Source organism: Delphinus delphis, chromosome 6, assembly GCF_949987515.2.
Source record: "Delphinus delphis chromosome 6, mDelDel1.2, whole genome shotgun sequence".
In the NCBI taxonomy this organism is placed as follows: domain Eukaryota; kingdom Metazoa; phylum Chordata; class Mammalia; order Artiodactyla; family Delphinidae; genus Delphinus; species Delphinus delphis.
The window spans coordinates 5,102,074-5,123,632 of NC_082688.1; the positions used below are offsets into that span (position 1 = coordinate 5,102,074).

The following is a 21,559-nucleotide window of genomic DNA, read 5'->3' on the forward strand; positions in this document are numbered from 1 at the left end:
GCTCTGGACGTTCTGACACAAAAAGACAACCACCGCTGATCACGTGGCAGCCGAGCGGTATAACTGACACACACACACACAATTATGCAAACACATATGTACATAAATGTGACTGTGTACTTATCTACATGTGCACACACACCCCAGAAATGACCCTAATTCAGTTCCACTTCATTCACAGAAACTATCTAGAAAACAGGGATGTTCTGTTTAAACACGGCAGAAGGACCACAGGCACTTATAGCTCACCCTTCCAAAACCCTCTAAAATGACAACAAAGAGACCCCCAAAGACAGGGACGATTTTGGCAGAGAACAGACATAAGTAGTCATAGACTTAGGAGATTACAGATCCTAGGAACTGAGGACCCCAGAGAGCTGGGAAGGTCCTAAGAGTAGTGGGTGCCCTGGAAGACTGCGGGGGGGACGGGGGGGGGGTAAAGCTGGGAGCTCTTGCAGAGAGGCTGCATGTGCAAGAGCCTGCCTCCACATCGCCTCCCTGCCCGCCCCTCCCCCCCAGATAAATTAAACAAGAGAAGGCTAGACTTGAGAACACCAGGGTCAAAGGGGGTGGGGGTGAGGAAAGGAGCTAAAAAAAGAAGCTAAGTACAAACCTGAGGAGCAAACCAGAGGCGCCTGAGGCTCCCTCTGCTCTTGGCCTCCCAGAAGAGTTGGTAGACAAACCAATTACCTCCCTCCCTCCACACCCTTGGCAAAGAGGGAGTCTTCTCTCGAAAACCTACAGAGCGGACCTTGGGGCTGGAGAATAAAAGGGTGGCTTCTCACCCACCCACCCCACTCCCAAGAGCCCCCTCTGACCCACCCACGAGTTTCCAATCAGCTGTGTCTGAGACCTCAAATAAAAGACAGAAACCAAATAAACTACAGAACCTAGAGGGGGGCTTCCCCTCTGGTGGCGCAGTGGTTAAGAATCCGCCTGCCAATGCAGGGGACACGGGTTCGAGCCCTGGTCTGGGAAGATCCCACATTCCGTGGAGCAACTAAGCCCGTGAGCCACAACTACTGAGCACACGCGCCTAGAGCCCGTGCTCCGCAACAAGAGAAGCCACCGCAATGAGAAGCCCGCACACCGCAACGAAGAGTAGCCCCTGCTCACCACAACTAGAGAAAGCCCACGCGCAGCAGCGCAGCAACGAAGACCCAACGCAGCCAAAAATAAATAAATCTTTAAAAAAAAATTTAACTTCAACTTCAATAGAAGAAATGCAAGATAAAGTCAAGGATCTCTCAGAAAACATAACAAGGAGATGAATTAGATTAATCCAGGAATCCAAATCTAACTAGGATTTCTAGAAACACAGAGGCAAAAGGAGGGAAATTATCAAATAAAAATTACAAGAGAAATTCCCAGAGCTGAAGTACCCAAGGCTGCGAGGGCCCGCTCAGTGCTCAGAGTAAGGCGTGTAAAAGGAGCACAAGGTACAACACGAAACTTCAGTGCGCTAGGGATGAAGACAAGAACCCAAAACCTGCTGAAAGCCGACCTTCCCTCCACCCCCACAAAAAAGGTCCCAGGGAGGAAGGAGGGGAACGGCAGTGAGTCCCCAGGAGCACTGTGGTTCTCATCAGCATCATCCCCGCCTCCCCCCGCCCCAGAAAACAATTTCCACTCGGAAATCCAGTCCCCAGCTGACCAAGTCAAGTGCAGGGATAGAAAAAGACTTTTTCAGATGCACACAAGAACTCAAAACATTTATTTACCTTCTTAGAAAGTTGCAGAGAAAGACACTCTAATGAACAAGAGAGAACACCAAGACAGAGGTATATGCTGCAGGAGCCATTCCTGCCTGCCTTTCTGGAAGCTAGTTCTCCGTTCTTCCTTTCCAGAGGAAGTGACCTAGTCCTCTCCCAGGCAGACAGCAGCTGGAAGGCTGACCCACACCCAGCTTGGGGGAGGGGCATGCCTGTCTAAGGGAGAAACCCACCCCCCCTTGCCAGTGGCCCACCCAGACTAATAAGATACCTGGTTCCTTAGGGACAACACCTCACACAGGACCAACACCTCACACAGGACCAACCAATCTGGAACCTGCCCACCTCTAGAGTTCTACTTACCTGAACCAATAAATTTCCTTATTGTTGAAAGCAGCTTAAGACAGTTGTTGTTATTTGACGCTCACATTCCCCAGCTGATATACATACACATAGGATCAAAGAAACAAGAGATCCAACACAGAAGGACAAGACCAGAGTGACAACCACAGAAAGCCCAAGATGGCAGCTGCACTACAGAAAGAGAGGAACGGTCCTGATGAGAGCAGGACAGAGGGTTCCAAGGGATAAACGGAACAGGTTATCTAATGTATCTGGGCAATTATAAAACAGTATTTGTTGCATTTTATGGAAGCATTTGTAAAAAGTAGAAGATAGAAGAAGGTTTAAGAGAGTTCAATTTGTCAATCTTTTCTATTTTGGTAGTGCCTTCTGTATCCTATTTAAAGAATTTTGTCCTCTCCAAGATCGAACTCTCCTGTTTTCTTCTAGAAGCTGTTTTCTCTTTCATGTTTAGCTCTATAATCTACCTAAAACTGATTCTGGATACGATTTGAGGTAGAAAATTCTTTCCCCGCCCCCCATACAGAGAATCCAATTTTCCCAGTACCTTTTTTTTTGAAAAGGCCACCTTTTCCATCTGTCTAGTGGCACCTTTGTCATAAATTAAGTGACTACTTATGTGCGGTCTGTTTCAAGATCTCTGTTCTATTGTATCAGTCTATTTGTCTATCCTTTTGCCAACACTGTGCTGCCTTACTTACGGTAGCTTTTACAAAGTCCTGACATCTAGTCCTTTCAGCTTTGTTCTTCAAGGATGCTTTGATTATTCTTGGCCCTTTGCATTTTCATATACATTTCAGAATCAGTTTGTCAGTTTCTAAACAACCAACAAGGAAAGAAAAGCCTGCTGGGATTTTGGTTGGAATTACATGGAATCTAGAGATCAGTGCAGGGAGAACTGACATCTTTACAACGCCAAGTGCAGGCGAGTGTGTGGAGGTAGGACACGGCTCCTGCACTGCTGGTGGGCGTGCCAATTGGTACCATCTCTGGAAAACAGGCAGCCATCCACTAAAGCTGAACATATGCCTCCCCTGTGACCTGGCAATTCCATTCCTAGGTATGAACCCAACAGAACACATACACACACGCGTCGAAAGACGTGTGAGAATGTTAATGGCAGCAGTATTCAGGATAACTCAAAACGGCTGGTAACAAGCTAAAAGTCTATCCCGGCTAGAATGAATAAACATTATATTCACATAACAAAATACTATTTAACAATGAGAAGGAACAGACAGATGGTAACTAGGCTTATCGTGGCCATCATTTTGAAATGCACAGAAATAGTGAATCACTATACTGTGTACCAAGAACTAATACAGAGTTGTAGGTCAATTATACTCCAAAAACAAAGTAATTATGTAACTAAGTAACTAACTCATAGAAAAAGAGATCAGATGTGTGGTTACCAGAGGTGGAGGGAGGGGGAAGGGGAATTGGATGAAGGTGGTCAAAAGGTACAAACTCGCAGTCATAAGATAAGTAAGTACAGGGATGTGACGTGCAACATGGAAATATAATTAACACACTGTACGTTATATGTGAAAGCTGTTAGAGAAGAAATCTGAAGAGTTCTCATCACTAGGAAAAAATTTTTTTTCTATTCCTTTAATTTTGTATCCATATATTCAATAAAATGATGTTCACTAAACTTACTGTGGTAATCATTTCATAGTGTATGTAAGTCAAATCATTATCCTGTACAGCTTATCAACTGTATCTCAATAAAACTGGGAAAAAAAATAAATGAGAAGGAATAAACGCCACACAACTACATGGGTGAAACTCACAAATATGTAACATTGAACAAAAGAAGCCAGACACAAAAAAAGTAAGAAGCAGAACAAAGTCATGGGTCGGGAGACAATCCATGATGAAAATATAACTAGCACGAACCTGTATTTGCAGAGCAATTTTAAAATGAAAAAAAAAAACATTTTAAATGGAAAACACAGCAATCGCTACATGTTGATAGATCAAAGCCCACTCAAAACAGTAACAGAGACAGTAACAGATGATCTGATCAAGGTAGATCAGCAAACATGTTCAAAAAGTGACTACAAATGAGACTTTAAGGAAAACCCCGAATTCTGAAAAGCAAAAATCTCTGACCACAGCGCAACAGAATAAGATATAATGAAGGCAGAAGAAAAAATAACCCTATCAGTTGGAAAACTCAAACCTCCGTCTTAAAAAACTTTTGACTCAAAGGGGAATTCAAAACCATAGCTGCAGAATACCTTGAAAATAGCACAGATGGAGAAAAGAACACTACACACCAAACTTTTGAAACAGAGACAAATTTGTTCTCAGAGGAAATTCAATCATCTAAAAACTTAAAATTCCTAACAGAAAAGAATGAAATTAAGCATCTGATACGAGGAGTCAGAAAAAAAGACACAACTGAACACGAAGGAAAGCAGAAATAATTCACAAAGAAAAAAGCCAAAAGTAATTGAATGAATACATCTGAATAAAGCTGAATTTTAAAACAGCAGTTCCCTGAAACAAGAAAAAAATAGATAAACCACAATGAGAAAGGTATTTGTACCCTCAATTTACAGACAAGACACCAAGGCTCAGTGAGGTTAAATGACTGGCCCAAGGTCACTATCTTCAAGTTAGGGCATAGCAAAGCCTGAACTTGAACCCAGGTCAGTCTGACATCTAGGCACTGGTCCAGAAGTGTTGGCACTCAGAGAAACACCTGCTACTGCGATTATGAGGTCCACGATAGCCACCAAGGGGCCCTGAGGCCCAGAATAAAATATCCGCAGTAGGCCCAGGCTCTGTGTGTACCCCTGGGGCTGTGGTGAACGTGCAGGGCAAGTCTGGCCCGGGGTGCACCGCATCAGGTAGGAACTCTACTCTTAACACAGGGTCCGGTGGGCCCAGGGTGTGCGCAGGCTCCGGGCTCCTCACCCACAGGGGTCTGTCTTGAGTCTCCCTAAGCACAGCACTTGCCTGATGGTTCCAGTGACCAACGTCATCGCTAGTGACCAACTTAAACTGCTACGGCTCCTTCCTTCATGAGCAGTGGGGTCAGTCCCTACCCACCTAGCTCACAGGCACACAGGCTTGAGCTGAAGCCTGAGAGGACTCCAGCTAGAAATCTATTTGCAGTCTGCAAAGAGCTACTGGACTATCTCACCTTTTGAATATGCAGTTAACTTATTAGCAAGTAGAAAAAAATTTTAAATAAAAAACTCAAAAAGGCAATTTCAATATACATACAGCCAGGGATGGATAGCTGGACAGATGTGCCACACATAGGCCTCCCTGCCCAGGGGCAAAATTTACCAAGGACATGGCAAATAAAAGAAACACATGACACATAGCTCTATTTCCGTTTTTCCTTCCTTTTCCACCTACAAATAATGGTGAATTAGCAAGTGAGAAGCACTCTGCAAATGCCATCAAAATCTATGCTCTATGTGGGATCCTGGCTCCCCGAGTAGGGACTGAGCCCATGCCTGCTGCGTTGGAAGCGCGGAGTCTTGACCGCTGGACTACCAGGGAAGTCCCAGGAATACAACTTTTAAAGGAGAAGTTGTAAACCCCTTGGTTATATGAACTGGAGATTTTTAGTAACAAGTCATGTATTTTAAATGACTTGAAGGAAGGAAGGAAGGAAAGAAGGAAGAAAGAAAAAGGGACTTCCTTGGTGGTGCAGTGGATGGGACTCCACACTCCCAATGCAGGGGGCCCCGGGTTCGATCCCTGGTCGGGGAGCTAGATCCCACATGCATGCCTCAACTAAGAGTTTGCATGCCACAACTAAGGAGCACACCAGCTGCAACTAAGATCCGACGCAACCAAATAAATAAATGAATAAATAAAATAAAACAGATATTAAAAAAAAAATCTATGCTCTATATTATAAAATCTGATTCAGGAGAGAACAAAAATTGGAGACAGGATTTGTATTGGATTGTTCCTTCTAACCAGATCAACAAAGCAGTTGCCGGGGACCACTGACACATAAACAGACATGATTGAACTGGTTGGATTCCTGTGAACCATCAGGGTCCCAGCACCAGAAGCCAAGGCACTTGGGGTGGGTCTGAGTAAAACAAGGAGCCGGGAGGAAGCTCTTGCCAGGAAAAAGCCAATAACGCACCAGCCCCTGGGCCTGGCCCACAGGCATGTCTCTTTCTTTACATTTATGAGTTACCTCTGTAATTAGTTATCTCTGTAAGTAATAAGTGTTTCTAATACACATTCACTATAACAAATTCAAATGATATTAAAATATGCAAAACTAGTCAATCCAACTCAAAAGGTAACCAATGTTAACTTGGTGGATATCCTCCACGCCTTTCTTCTCAGCCCACATAAAACTATCAGCAATTTGTGTGTGGTCTTCAATTTTTATTCTACAAATGTGGGTTGTTGCTACATTATGCTGCAACTTGCTTTCTTTTATTAATACACTGTGGTCATCTTTTCAAGAAAACACACACCAATCTGAGACTCTTTAGTGCCTTCCTAGTATTTCACAGCATAGCTGTGCCACATTTTATTTACCCACCTTCTACAGACAGACGTGTAATCATCTCCAGCCGTGTGCTGTGACAGATAACGCTACAACCCAAGTCCCGGTACGTGTAACTTTACGCTTGGGCCAATACTCGTGTACCACCTGACATTTCTACGAAGCATATTTTTAGTTTGTGCCCAGAGAACTGAAGGGCAGACAGAAAGGTAAGGAAGGAGATGAGAACTGCGACCCTGCCCTGAGAAACCAGCAGTGCTGAGACCCCGACCTCTAATCAGGCACCCACCACAGGAGGCAGATGCCCTCCAGGAGCGAAAGCCCACAGGGGTGCAGGACCCAGTTCACTCAAAATAACAGGACCCTGGTGCCTTCCAAGAGCCCTCCTCCACCTGCAGCCTCCCACCTTCAGACTGCACGAGGCAGAAGAGGTGTCCCAAAGGAGACCTCTTATCAACAAACCATTCCGCCTGGACGGTAATGCCTCCAACTAATGGAGTGAGGAAGTACTCCATCAGGCTGGAGGAACAGCAATTCCAGCTGTGCAGAGGATCATGCCAACAACCGCCGGGGTGGCTGTCCTCACTGTCGGCCCCACTTAGTTGGGGAAACGGAGGCTGAGGGGTGAAGTACCAGGCCGCGGTGTCACCCTGCGCCCTTTCTCACTCTATCACGCCATCTCAGAGCTAAGCCACATGCAGGAGGTTGTCTGCTGATACAGAGATGGTTCTTCAACAACTAACCACCTCCACCACCACCCCGCAAACCATCTTCTCTTTTAAGAAAATAAAACCAAATACTTATTTTCTTCAGAAAATATACTGAAGGCGGGGGGGCTAAAAGGGCTGGGTTGGTTTAAATGATCTCCAACAAGCCCAAAGGACTACAGCCCCGGAACCCATATGCTATTTATTCTCCAAGCCTCAGACTCTAGAGGAAACCCAGGATGGTGACAGTCCCTGGGCCACCGATCAGGCAAGAGTAGGTCTGAAGTTATGAAAAGGAAGAACCCAAAATTCAGGGCCAAGTGTTGCCCAGGGGCTTTCAGAGGGATGCCAGCCCATCATTTCAGCAAAAGAAAAGAGGAACATGTGCTTTCACCTAAGCACACCAACTTTACTCATTGGTTATTTACGATAAACGGGCATTACAAGACCTTCCCCATCCTGATAGAACTCTGTTCTCACAGCCCCCAGTCCCGTCCCACTCCATCATCTCTCCCCAGTTCCTGAACTATCACAGACTCTGCTGCCCCTTCCCCTATCAAGTCCACATCACAGACCACATGGCCCACCCTGCACCCGTACCCCCAAACTCCCACATCAAAAGCTCATCACATTGCCTTAAGCTCTCTGGAGGGCAGCACTTGGTTACAGCTACTCTCTGCCGCCGCTAATAGGACCAACACAGCGTTAGGATTCATACAGGTGGACAAAGGATTACCACGGCCCTTTCTTTTTTCCTTGAGAAGACAGGAAAGGACTGAAGCGACAGTACTGGGGAACCACATATGAAATGTCTTAAGTAGACCTATAAACATTCCTATCTCCTGTTTTCCGGTGGTCACTTCAGGGATGAAACTCACACGTTCAATTAAAACATTCCCGTTACTGGAAAACGAAACTGTTTTCAAGACAGCACTCATCATATCTCTCAATCTGAAGGACAGCGGCAAGAAGGAATGACTTCTACTTTCTGCTTTGTGTACTTCTGGCGTGTTTGGGTTTTTTGTAACAAGCCTGTATGTTACTGTTACATTGTTTTAAGATCTAGGTAAACTGAGCAATATAGTTGCAACACATCGTCCTGTTTCCGGGCTGACTAGGTGCCATCACCGCAGCAACACGGAGAGGCAGGTCCCATCCCCACCCAGCAGATACAGAAACAGGCTCAAAGGGGTAAAGGAGGCCTGTTCAAGGTCCAGGAAGGTGTAAACAGCAGAAATGAACACTCCTGTCTGCCTGATGCCATGAACTTTAACAAACCTCATCTTCATTCCTCTCAAGACATTTACCTAAAACTCTCCAAGAACAGAACCAACTCAGGGAAGGGCAGCAGCCAGTGATCAAATGCTCCTGCTGGGGGTATTTACCTTAGAGAGAGGTGGACGGCAGAAAGAGCCCCGATGCCCCCGCCCCAAGGGGAGGCCCTTGGTAAGGTGTCTGAGCTCCTGGAGGTGAGGGCAGGGGCTGTTTGACTTGGGTCTAAATCTTCATTCAGCATGTAGCACAGGGCTTAGCACACAATTAGAAACGCCAGCATCTAGTAAACAAAAGAGCCCCAAGTGTATAAGCCTGCCTACTCCAACCCCCCAGGCCCTCAGCTAGTGCTGAATCCAGGAACCATTAATAGCTACTGTTTACTGAGAGCCTGCTCGCCTCGTGCCAGGCACCTTAGAAACACTTCAGCGTAGGACCCACTGAATCCTCCCCCAATTCTAGGAGGCAGGCGTTACTATGATATTTTGCAGAGAAAGAGAACAGAGACTCCAAAAGATTAAATAATCTTAATCACCCAGCTTGCAAGTGGAAGAACCTGGATCTGAAGGCAGCTGACCATCAAAGGCAAGGGCTACTCTCCCTCAGGAAAGGAGCAGAGGAGGGGGGCGAGGCATCCCCAACTCTCCCCACGATTTCTCTCTAGGTTCGCGCTAACAATAACAGCCCACAAGGGCCAGTCGGCACCTCCCCGGGGCACTCACCTCACCAGAGGCCCCAGCCTGATGAAATACCACCCAGGCGTTTCCAGGGGCTTCACTTCCACAGTCACTTCGCCCACTAGGTGTGATCTCCTAGAATAACCAGGCCAGGAAAGTCGGGGCCGGCGGCCAACTGGCTGAGTTGAGAACTGAACACAACAGGCACAGGCCTCCGGATAAATTCCACGGTAAGATGCATTAACAACAAGACTACCAAGGGCTGTAATGCGAGCCTCAGAAATCTCCAGAAGGGCTATGTGAGAACTCCAAACGGAGGAGGCCTCTGAATTCTCTCTGCCAGGTTCTCTGTGCCAAGTACCATCATCTTAGTCGATAAGGAAAATCAAACTAAGATCTGGCTTCCTGTGCCCCTCCCCCCGCCGGTTCCCCCACTGGCCTTACCTAATGAGATGCCCAGGGCCACTTCTGCACTGGGAGTCCACAGCAAACGCCATTTCTGATACACGTGTCCACACCAATCACAGCCTGAGATCCTACACCGACTACAGGAAGCCCGAAACAGTCACTGCTCTTGATTTGGGAAATGCGCATGCCCAAAATGACCCCCAAAAGCTGTCCATTTAGGAAAGCCCACAGTTCAGAAACACCCGCTCTCATATACTATTGTATATGAACTGGCACAAAGTTTTTTGAAAAAGAGTTTAACAGAATTCTTACCAAAACGCTATTCAACAGGAAGAGTCCACACTACAGGAACATGCTCTCACATGCTATTATATACAAATTACATGTTTTTGAAGAGAAATTTGACTGAATTCTACCAAAATTGTGTAATATCCCAAAATTAGAAACAGCCCAACTGTCCACCAATAGGAAACGGGATAAATCAAGTATATCCACAGACTATTCTCTGTAGTTGCTAAAATAAATGATGTAATACATCTAAAAAGGCCCTCGTGGAGCACACCAGGACATTAATTGAAAAGGGCAACCTGCTTTAAGAATATATATATATATATATATATATATATATATATATATATGGATGGACGATATGCATAATTTTTTTTTCTATTAGGAATCACAAGAAACTTCAAATAATGGTTTCCTTTCAGAGAGACTGGAGAGGAACCCTTATGCATTTCAATACAGATTGAATTTTTCTAACTACTTTTTAAAAAAAGTCAACTGGGAATATCTGGGCCAAGGGATTAAGAACTATTTTTGTTTTCTTCTTCCATACACTTGCATATTTTTTAAAAACCTCCTAAGTATTATTTTTAAAACATTAACAGTATGATAGATCTGTATATGTTAGTACAGAAAAATGCTCATGATAAGTTTAAAAATGAAGAAAGACTAGTATGATCTCATTTTTGCTCTTTAAAAAACCTGCCTACAGTGCTTCCCTGGTGGCGCAGTGGTTGAGAGTCCACCTGCTGATGCAGGGGACACGGGTTCGTGCCCCGGTCCGGGAGGATCCCATATGCCGCGGGGCGGCTGGGCCCGTGAGCCATGGCCGCTGAGCCTGCGCGTCCAGAGCCTGTGCTCCGCAGTGGGAGAGGCTACAGCAGTGAGAGGCCCACGTACCGCAACAACAACAAAAAAACCTGCCTACAAAGGGCCATATTCACATGAAGGATAAACACACCAAACCATAAATAGTGGCTACCACCTGGGAAGACAGAAGGAAGAGCTTTCATTTTTCTATGTACCCTTGCTTTTTCTTTTAATTTTTTTTTCCAGTAAGTATACTTTTGTAATTAATTTTGTATCAGAAAGAATCCCACTTTATGCTTCAGGGCAACATTCCACTCTCCCCAACTATTTCTGAACACTCAGCCCATTCAGACCCATTGACAGGTCGGCCCTCCCATACTGGCCTGCATGTTCTGCGCGGCCTGGAACAGAGCAGTTCTCTAAGCTCTGAACTGGATGTAAACAACACCTGCCGAAAAAAGCTCTAAAGACACAAAGGAACCGTGGAAAGAGCGCAGGAGATGACCTCCTTTTTCCAGTTGGTCCTGCAGTGAGATTCACCCCCCATTCCACACGGAGATGAGCTCAAAGCACGCTGGGAGAATCAACTCAATGACTGGAGGTGAAGTCCTGCCTGCCTCCTGGGTGGCCCCGGCCCCCGCCCCACCAGAGCACTCCCACCACGTCCGCAGTCGAAGGGCCTGAGACTCTGGAAAGCAAGCTGGCCCGCCAGCGTTCTTCCGTGGCCCACGCATTTCTGATTTCAACGTAGAAACACATTTTTAATACTCCAGGGCTCGCTGACGATTTGCGAGAGGTGCTTGCTTCAAGTCTGCTACGTTCTCCAGAAGGCCTTCCCTGACCACTGGAACCCAGGCTGAGCTGGGCTCGACGTCTCGGTGGGCTCCCACCAGACCCCCTTAAGTAGCCCCATCGCTCATCCTACACGTGCTGACGGAGTGCCCTCTGTGTGAGACACAGAGCACAGGGAGGAACAGAAGCAAAAGAATCTGCTTCATGTGACACTCATTCACTCCACCGGGGCAGAGGGACAATTCAATAAATTTAAAAATAAAATCTATTTCCAAGTTGTCGCCCATCGATAGATGAATGGATAAAGAAAATGTGGAGTGTGTGTGTGTGTGTAACGAAATATTATTCAGCCTTAAAAAGGAATGGAATCCAGACACACATCACAACACCACAGATAGATGAACTTGAAAAATTATGCTAGGTAAAAGAAGCCATTCACCAAAGGACAAAGATTGGATAATTCCACTTATCTGAGGGACCCAGACTAATCGAACTCATAGAGACAGAAAGTGAAATGACACTTGCCAGGGCCTAGGGCAGGGGGAATGGGGGGCGGGGGGGGGGGGGGCGGCGGGTATTTAATAGGTGCAGAGTTTCAATTTACTGAGATGATAAAGTTCTGGAGATGGACAGTGGTTGCACAACACTGTGAATGTACTTAATGCCACTGGACTGTACACTTAAAAATGGTTAAAATGATAAATTTTATGTTATGTGTATTTTACCACAATAAAATAATTGTTTAAAAAAACTGTAAAGTTGTGAAAAGAGTTGTAAAGAAAAGCAAGAGGGGGGACTTCCCTGGTGGTCCAGTGGTTAAGACTCCACGCTCCCAATACAGGGGGGCCAGGTTCGATCCCTGGTCAGGGAACTAGATCCCACACGCCACAAGTAAGAGTTCGCATGCCGCAACTAAAGATCCCGCATGCCCGCAACTAAAGATCCCGCATGCCCGCAACTAAGATCCCGCGTGCCGCAACTAAGACCCAATGCAGACAAATAAATAAATAAATATTTTAAAAAAGAAAAAATAGAAAAGCAACAGGGTTAAGAAAGATGATGCAACAGGCGGGTGATGATGCAGTTGGGCTGAGGAGCTCCTGAAGGCCTCTGTAAGGAGGTGCTTGCCTCCCCGCACCGGACCATGAGCTCCTGAGGAACACAAGTGGGGCATCCACATCTGCGTCCCCAGAACAATAAAGGTTTAAGTCAAGACACTCGTCCAGACTCATACCAGGAAATGGAGTAAGACCCCAAGCCCCACTCATCAAAAGGCTTGGCCAGGACTGAGACACCCAGAACTCAGTGGTCCACGAAGGAGGCTGCCTTGTGCCCAAGGCTGAAGATGGAGTGACCAAGGAGGAAACTGGTGCTGCCCCAGAGAGAGCCAAAGCAGGGGCCTGCACACCCTCCGACCGGGAAATTCCACTTGTGGGAAATAATCAGCAATGTGAACCCCAAGGTTTACGTGCAAGGATGCTCCCTAAAGTTATGTTTATAATAACAAAAAATGGGTAACAACCACCTAAATGTCTAATAACAGAGAATTAAGCAAATCATGGCATATCCATATAATAGCAATTATTAAAAAATCATCTTTCAGTAACTTAGAGAAACATACTATAACGGTAAGAGGAACTATGATCCGTAAATAGTGTATATAGTATATTTTTCTAATTTTGAAAAAAAACCCATAAAATCAAAGGAAAGAAATACACCAGTCTTAATGCAGGTATCTCTGGATGGTGAAGTTACAGGTGATTTTTGTTTGTATTTTTGTCTTTATACTTTTCAGTATTTTGCAATTTTTTTTTTCAGTGAAAATGTTCCTTTTATGAATGGGGAAAAACGCACCGTGCCTGGCCGATGTTCGGCAGCGACTTCTAAAAGCAATACATACTGCTTCTGCACCACCACAAGGAGAAAAAGGCTGGTCGTTTTCTTGAAAGGAGGAAGAAAGGATACAGAGCAGAGCTACAAAGCCAGCTGTAGAGGTGAGAGCGGAAAGAAGTCATCTGAAAAAGAATGTGAAGGACCAGGACAGCCAGCAACTTCAGACTGCACTTTGCCCACAGACACCTCCTGCTGCACGCACAAGCTTCACAAGCCAGCCACGCTGCTGGCACCTTACAGAGCAACCCAGCCCTCAGCTCAGGCCACAGGGAAAAAAATGAAACAAAAAAATCAACAAGTACAGTTAAGAACAAACTCGACCAAGACTTTTGGCTCAAGTCACGAGGGCAGGCCTCCCTCCCCGAGCAGACTCCGACGTGCCACCCACAGAGACTCGGTGATATCACCGACAGCACAGCCCAGGTCTTCCACGCTCCCAGCGGAGGAGGCCGGTCCAAACGGCACTTTGTACACCCAAAAGCTTGTCATAAACAGTTTTATTTCACCAGAAGGCTTACCACCTCTCACCTCGCTCTCATCTCCAGCACCACAGGCCACACCTTTTTTTCTTTGAAATATAGTTGATTTAAAGTATGTGTTAGTTTAAGGGGTAAGGCAAAGTGATGTAGTTATATATATTTTTCTTTTTCAGATTATTTTCCCTTATACACTATTACAAGATATTGAATGTAGCTCCCTTTGATATACAGTAAATCCTTGCTGTTTATCTATTTTTTTAATTGAACTATAGTTGCTTTACAGTATTGTTAGTTTTAGGTGTACAGGAAAATGACTCAGTTATACATACATATATTTTTCAGATTACGCCCTTATTTATTTGTTCAAATGACAGACCCAAGGTTCCCAAGTCTGTACAAGCCCCAGAAAAGGATCTTCAGAAAGAAATCAAGTTATGATTGGAAAAGAAGATAGTCTAGTTCGCCCTGACTAAAATATGAGATTTCAGGACACAAACCCCGACAGATCTCTGCTGGAAATTTTATTCTTCAGAGGGAAACGCATCGCTTTAAAATCTAGTGTAGATGGGCCTATTTAACACCTGCCCACCCATAACAAGATACGCACATTTGAAAGTAGAGAAGTCTCATTATCAAATTTAGAAATACGTGTACTGGTCCAACTGGCCTATTCTGGTTTGAAACAGAAACAAACATAGAAATGAACAATCCTAAACCAGCAGAATAAAGAGACACACAACCAGCATACAGCCATTAGCAACATGAGTCAGTACTTTGTGCAAGGCAAAAAAAAAAAAAATCCTGAAAGCACAATAAAATAATCCTTCAGGAAAAAAAGAAGTGAAATTTAAAAGGGGGTGGGGGGATGGGCCAACCAAAAGGCATAACAAACATCCCGCTGGGCTCCAGGCAACTACACTGCCTTGGAACTGGTTCTGACTTGCCATTCCTGAAATTCCTCTCTCCCAAGGTCTTCCGGCTCTTCCTTCCCCAGGCTCTCCTTTAACCGTTTGCACTTGAAGGAGCCCGGAGAGGACCCAGAATGTTGCAGGGCATGACAGGCCCCTCCACCATGCAAGCAGCTTTAGGGAGCCAGTGGTAACTGAAATTCACAGGTAATCAAAAAGGCTTGTGGGAGACGGAGCTAATTCGTCACCTCCCCTAACCAACCAGCTAACCAACAGTGCAGAGCCAGACTGAAATCACATATAAAGAATGGGCCAAGAGGCAGGAAGCAGGAAAAGGATGACCTGACCCGCTAGAATGTCGCAGTCACACAGCCAGGAGGAGGTTCCAAGGAGGTTTAAAAAACACAACACAACACAACCAAGATGTCTGTGGGAATGCCAAAATGCACCAAAACAAATTTCCCACTAAACTGCAGAACCACCGTGTGTCCAAGCAGAGTTGTCTCCAAGGCCCTTCACAAACAGCTACAGGTTTGGCCCAGAGGTAACCTGGGCCTCAGCCCTCACCCGTGACCAAGGCTGGGTCAGTCTCCCTGAGGATTAGCCTCAGTCCTTCCTATGGTCTCCCATAAACAGCACACAACCCAGAATTGGCTGAGTAGCCTAGCTCCTCTAGGCCATTCTGGTGCTTCCAGGCAAAATCAAAACGTTAGCTGTGGATAGAATTTGAGGTGGTTCCACCAACCAAGGTAACAGGAGAAAAAGATCAGGAACTAGGAGAAAAAAACCAGAAAACTAGGTAACCGAAACCATACATTTTCATCATCCTCCAGTGGACGGAAGTGCTTTGCTGCAAATAGTATGTGAGGCTCCCAAGGGACCCAACAGATACCCAAGGCAAGACTTAATTATTCCCATTTTACAGATGCAGGAGCTGAGACTGAAACTTGTGTACGGTAACCCAAAGAGGACCAGAATCCAGGCTCCAAGAGACACACTTGCCCAAACAAGCAAATGATTTTCTGCCATTCCCAAAGGAAAACAGTTATCCTCAAGAGGCAGAGACTCCCTGGGCCTCTGCTTGTTGTCCTTAGCATCTAGTATCTTGTACTGTTCTGCTGTGCCTTAACCCCAGCTGCAGGAACAGCCTCAGAAGAGGCAGGCACCTCGGATCCAAAGACAGAGACCTACCACCACACAGCCCAGGTCTATGTAGTCCTTGAGGGCTCCAAATACTGCTCTTTCCCATCCTTGTCTCCCCACAGAGGCCCAGCACGTAATAAGCAGGAACCCAGTGATGTTCTGTGCCCTGAAGTCTTCCCCTGGCCATGCCTTAGCCCAGCACCTGTGGCATCCACCTGACGGCTCAGCACAACGGGTGGCACCACAAGTGGCTAACTTCCACCCTAGGACTTGATGGCAGGCATACAAACAGCCACAGGAGAAGCAACTATTAAGCACCAACTGTGTGGCAGTAGGTCCTTCAACCACCTTCAGGGGGAGGATGCAATGTCCCTACGTATGCCAATGAAGGCTCCGAGAATTCCAGAGCTCTCGACAGAAGCAGGATTTGCACCCCAAAGCCTGGGCCTCCCCAGTCCCTCCTTCCACCACAGCACTGCGCACACTGGGCTAGATGGCTGCAATTGTATTCGGAGAAACCACACTAAGACTTCAAACGGATGATTACAAAAACCAAAGTAGATTATAATATACAAAGCACTTAAAATGCATACCAAACCTTAAAGGGGAAAAAAAAAAATCTCAGGGGCAATTTGACAATCCTGTAAACCAAAGCCTTCTAAAGGTTTCTCCCGGGCAGCCATTTAGCAAATGACACACTCCGGAGAGCCTCCCCCAGCCCTTCTCCTACTTCCTTCAAGCGAACCATTCCCCTGAAAAACACCTCCTCGGCTTGCCTAAGGTGGGCTCGGACCTCCCACGATATTTAGAAAGAGGGAGAAAAGAAAAGGAAAAAAACGCCTTCCAATTTTATGTAGGCAAATACACTCTTCAGAGAACCGCGATTTCAACAGTGCTAGGTTTTACTCAGAAGGCAGAGGTAGGGAAAAAAAAAAGAAAGGAAAGGAGGAAAAAAAACCCATCTGGCAGGCCCTGAGCAGCGACATCCTGTTTATTATTAAACATTTTCAGCAACAGAGCATTAAGTGTTTTGAAAATAATCCTCTTCTTCCCGCACTCAAACCGCGGCCGTCTGGGCGGCTGTTAACCCCCTGTCCCTGGCACACAGGCCAGCCACCCCTGACCATCAACTTCGGGGACACCCGGGGGGACCCGAAAAGGCTAGGCGACCCCACCCCCGACCGCCGGCCCCGAGGGTCGCCGCGACCCCGGCTCTGCAACCCGGAGCCGCTCTCGCTAGGAAGCAAGATGGGGCCGGGCGGCAGGAAACCAGCCCCGACGCCCCCGACCGCCGAGGCATTCGCGGCCGCCAGAATGAGGGGCGGAAAGGCGACTCCGGGGGCTCCGGGGACCTGTCCGCCCCGACGGCCCCTCCCCCGGAGGCACCCAGCCGCGCTGCGCCCAGGCCCGGCCCCGGGGTGCGGGGGCTGCGGGCCCGGCGGGGGGAGCGGCCCGACCCCGCAGTCAGCCGAGCCCAAGCCGCGCGGCGCCGCCACAACAATGGCGAGCTGGCCACCCGCCGCCCCCCGGCCGCCCCCGGCCCGGCCCCGCGGGCCAACGGCGGCGGCGCGGGGCGGGCCGAGCCCGGTGCTCGCGGACAAAGGTCGGCCGGGCCCGGGCGCCGCTGTCAGTCAGCCGCCGCCGAGACAAAGCCGGCCGGGCCGCGCCGCCTCCATCTTAGCGCCGCGCCCGCCGCCGCCGCCGCCGCCGCCCCGGCCCCGCGCCGCCCCGCGCCCCAGGCCCACCTGGTCTGATTCCGCGGGCGCGACTGGGCCGGGCGATGGCGGTCGGGCGGCGGTCGGGCGCGGAGGCGGCGGGATGGCGGCGGATTGCGAGGCGGCGGCGCGGCTGCTAGCTCGCTCCCTCCCTCCCGGGCTCGCTCGTCGCTCGCTCGCTGGAGCCTCGGAGCCTATGTCTAGCCGCTCGTCTCCCTCTCGCGCTCGGCTCCCCGCCCCCCGCCTGCCACCGCCCCCGCCTCCTCCTGGCGCCGCCGCCGCCGCCCGCAGCCGCGCCTCGGCCAGCGCAGCGCCCCCTGCCGCGCCTCCCGGGATCCGCGACGCCCGCCCCGCCCCCGGGCCCGTGAGGAGGCTGGGGTCCCGGGAGGGGGAGGGGTATGAGAGATGGGAGACCTGGGAGGGGGAGGGGCTCGCGGGAGGGGCCCGGAGGAGGGGCTGGAGGGCCCAGGGGACGGAGCCGGGAAAAGGGGCCTGGGAAGAGGACCCGGGGTGGGGGCCCTAGAAGGGGCCCGCGGAGAGAAGGGGGAGGGATCCGTGGGGTGGGGGGGGGCGGGGAAGGGGAGGAGGCCCAGTGAAGGGGGTTGGGGCGAGAGGCAGGGAGAGAGGTCCGGAAGAAGGGGGGCTAGGCTGGAGGGGGCCGGGGCGGGTGAGGCCCTGACGCAGGGAGGGTTGGGAAGGGAGGGGTGAGAGCCTGGATCTCCGCCCCCTCCCCTTGCAGAACCGCAGCGCCTGCTGCCAGACCGTGAGCCCGGATCTTGTTAAAATACGTATTTGATGTAAGCACGGAAAGGAAACTGAAGTAATAATACATTGTTACTTCAAAAGCAAGGTTGTTGCACAGTCTAGATACTTTATTCCATTTTCGTAAGATGAAACGTAATAAACCAATTCCCTTGAGTGTTTGTGTATTTGTGTGAATGCAAGACAAAAGGTCAGGGAGAATGCGCTCTGCTCTTGGTTACCTCTGCGGTGTGAGGTCGCGAGGGCTGAGGGGGATACTCACTTTTTAATTCTAGATGCTTTGGCAATTAGGAAAACAAACGATTTGAAAAAGCAAAGACAAAAAGAAACGTATCTGGAGCCTGGAATCCAAATCATTTCTGGCAATTGTCCATATACACCGTAAACACCAACGGTGAACGCCAGCCTTAGGGGAGTGGTTGGTCTCATTTAATCCCAACTCAGTGGCAGATATTATTGTTCCAGTTCACAGGTGAGGAATGGAGACTCTGAGAGGTTAAGTAACTTGCCTGAGGCCACACAGTCAGACCTGGGAGGAAAGTTAACCCATTTCAGCCTGAGTAGGACTACGGTTAGGGTTATGGTTAGCACTGAGCAAGGTGCCTGGCACACAGTAGGCGCTCAATAAATGTTTGAATGTAGTTGGGGACTTCCCTGGTGGTTCAGTGGTTAAGAATCTACCTTCTAATGCAGGGGACGCGGATTCCATCCCTGGTCTGGGAGCTAAGAGCCCACATGCAGTGGGGCAACTAGAGAAGATCCCGCATGCCGCAACTAAGACCCTACGCAGCCCAATAAATAAATAAATAAAAATGAATAAATAATTTTTTTTAATATTTGAGTATTGTTGAATGGAGGAATGAGTGTCTGGCCCTTGACCTTGTTGGCTGGGAGGTAAGGGACTCAGGAACTCTTTAAGAACCAGGAGGTTACCTCTTTTTATTATCTGGTGAGAGAGAACCAAAAAAAAGATGAAAAGTTTGGAGTGCTTTGAGTGCTCTGAAAGACAGGTGAGGAAATATTACAGATGGCAAGGAGAGAGAAAGTCAAGTGGACAAGTGTTCTGCTCTGGTGGCAGATCGAGAAGGGGAGTGACGCCCTCTGGGGACAGCAAAGGCTGCTAAGTCTGTGGGATTTAAATGGCAGCGGGTGCTTCACTTGTACCACAAACCCCAGGTTTTGTCACGGATTCAGGAAATCATTCTCATTCTGCACTTCTCTGGGGTGACAACAGCCACGATGATGGGTACTGTTTATTGAGCACTTTTCCCAGCTGGGCAGGCTGCTAGGCACTTTACAAGAGATAATTCAATGCTTGGGAGACAGTTATTATTGTTCCCACTTTAAGGAAATCGAGGTCACTAATGGCATAGGTGGTGGAGCAAGGATTTGAACCCAGCAGTGCTACTCTGACGTTTGAGCCTTTCCTGGGGAAAACAAGGCTAAGATGCTGGGGCAGGTAGGGGGGCTGTTGTCTGTGACCTGATGCCGTCAACCGGGGCTGGCACCTGGGATTTCTCTAGGACTGTGAAGGTGCCCATCTAAGCTCTCCCAGAACCCAGGACCCAGAGAGGACAGAGATAGGAAAGAGGAGGAAGAGAGCAGAGCATGAAGGCTGGACCAAGGCTGGACCTTGGGGTCATTTAGCTCCAAGAGACTGCCTGCGATGTAGAGAGGGACATTCAAGGAGACGGTTTCATTTCATTAAAGTTATTAAAAAGTAAACAGCACTACCCAGGGTTGGAACACTGAAAGGAGGTATGGAATGAGTGCACTGAGCAGGGCAAAGCTGGGGAGAGCTGGCATGAACCAATGGGCAAGAGTTTGTTCAGTTTAGGCTCTTTTTTTCTTCTGCTGCTTTTACGTATCAGGAAACTTGCAGCTCTGCCCGTGAGTGGAGAAATCTCTTTGGACCCCCAAACTGAGCCCAAGGGAGAATTTCATCTACCTCTCACAGCAAATTACAGATTTCTTGAATACATAATTTTATTTGTCCCAAAATGTGATCACTGTTTTTTGTTACATTGAAATTTAATATTTTTGCATAATACTTATAAATATATTTCTTGGGACTTCCCTGTTTGTGGCACAGTGGTTAAGAATCCTCCTGCCAATGCAGGGGACAAGGGTTTGAGCCCTGGTCCAGGAAGATTCCCACATGCCGTGGAACAACTAAGCCCGTGTGCCACAACTACTGAGCCTGCGCTCTAGAGCCCGCGAGCCGCAACTACTGAGCCCGCAAGCCGCAACTACTGAAGCCCGTGCGCCTAGAGCCCGTGCTCCGCAACAAGAGAAGCCACCGCAATGAGAAGCCCGCGCACCGCAACGAAGAGTAGCCCCCGCTCGCCACAACTAGAGAAAGCCCGCGTGCAGCAACGAAGACCCAATGCAGCCAAAAATAAATAAATTAATTAAAAAAAATACTTTTAAATATATTTCTTTATTCATGATTTTCTTTTTTAAAACCATGTTATGGCTAGATATGGATCTCCTTTGCATTAATTTCACGTGGAATATGGGAAGCCCTGTCATTGGTCAGATTCAGGTCTTATTTTTCCTTTCACTCCTTTGGAAATTTGCCTCCCTTTATGCTCCCTCCCTTCTCTCTTTCTTTCTCTTTCTCTGCTTTTTTCTTCTCTAGCCCCCACTGGACACTCCGACATTCCCTCGATCACAGCCCCAGTCTTGCCGATGGTCGTCATTTTTATACATATCTGTGTCCCCTACAAGACTAGGAGCTCATCCAAATAGACTCACTGAATTATTCAGTTTTTAATTCCCCAGCACCTGGACCACAATCTGTGACACTTCGTAGGTGCTTAACGAAAGATGATTGAACGAAACAAGAAAAAAAATGAAGGGAGAGAGAATCTTGAGACTCTCAGAGAAAGAATTTGACCTCTGCTAGTGCTCTGTCCAGTCCCGGCCTCAAAAGAAAGCCAGAAGAGCTTTCCCTCATCAATCCACTGCCTGGAGAGTCTAAGATTTTGCTGGGTTTCTTTCATCCCTCCATCAAGAATACTCCCCTTTTATTGAGCACTTTCAGGTAAGGAAATGAAAACACAGATTCAGTGATTTGCCTGAGTTCCCACAGGGAGCTGGTGACAGAGCTGAGTAGGAAGGAGAACGCACATT

The 21,559-nt window shown here is 47.9% G+C and overlaps 2 protein-coding genes across 21 annotated transcripts in view; one reads left to right on the forward strand and one right to left on the reverse strand.

Annotated features, from left to right (window-relative positions):
* PRRC2B (proline rich coiled-coil 2B) overlaps positions 1-21,559 on the reverse strand; it is a 100,908-nt gene that overhangs the window by 69,275 nt on the left and 10,074 nt on the right. For 7 of the 19 annotated variants that reach the window (XM_060013926.1, XM_060013931.1, XM_060013928.1 and 4 more), the window contains exon 1: positions 17,693-17,913. The exons of 1 other annotated variant lie outside the window; for it this stretch is intronic. The gene's annotated coding sequence lies outside the window, so the exon portion shown is untranslated. Of the gene's footprint in view, positions 1-17,692; positions 17,915-21,559 lie in introns of those variants that run through there. 11 more of the 19 variants (XM_060013944.1, XM_060013941.1, XM_060013938.1 and 8 more) reach the window with 4 other exon arrangements.
* On the forward strand, positions 17,766-20,806 carry LOC132426984 (atherin-like). Of its 2 annotated transcripts, none has more exons than XM_069540745.1 (3): positions 17,766-18,026; positions 18,402-18,482; positions 20,517-20,806. In XM_069540745.1, exons 1-2 carry the CDS (start codon positions 17,766-17,768, stop codon positions 18,456-18,458), a joined length of 318 nt encoding a protein of 105 aa, XP_069396846.1. In that variant the 3' UTR covers positions 18,459-18,482; positions 20,517-20,806. The 2 variants fall into 2 exon arrangements, with proteins under 2 accessions (XP_069396846.1, XP_059869935.1); XM_060013952.1 differs by lacking the exon at positions 20,517-20,806 and adding an exon at positions 19,118-19,217 and having other exon boundaries at positions 18,402-18,459.

Bases quoted from the DNA above. Each gene is read 5' to 3' on its own strand.
- LOC132426984 (XM_069540745.1), top strand. From the start codon at position 17,766: ATGGCGGCGGATTGCGAGGCGGCGGCGCGGCTGCTAGCTCGCTCCCTC. The intron at 18,027-18,401 runs GTGAGGAGGCTG...CTCCCCTTGCAG, and splicing joins CCCGCCCCGCCCCCGGGCCC to AACCGCAGCGCCTGCTGCCA.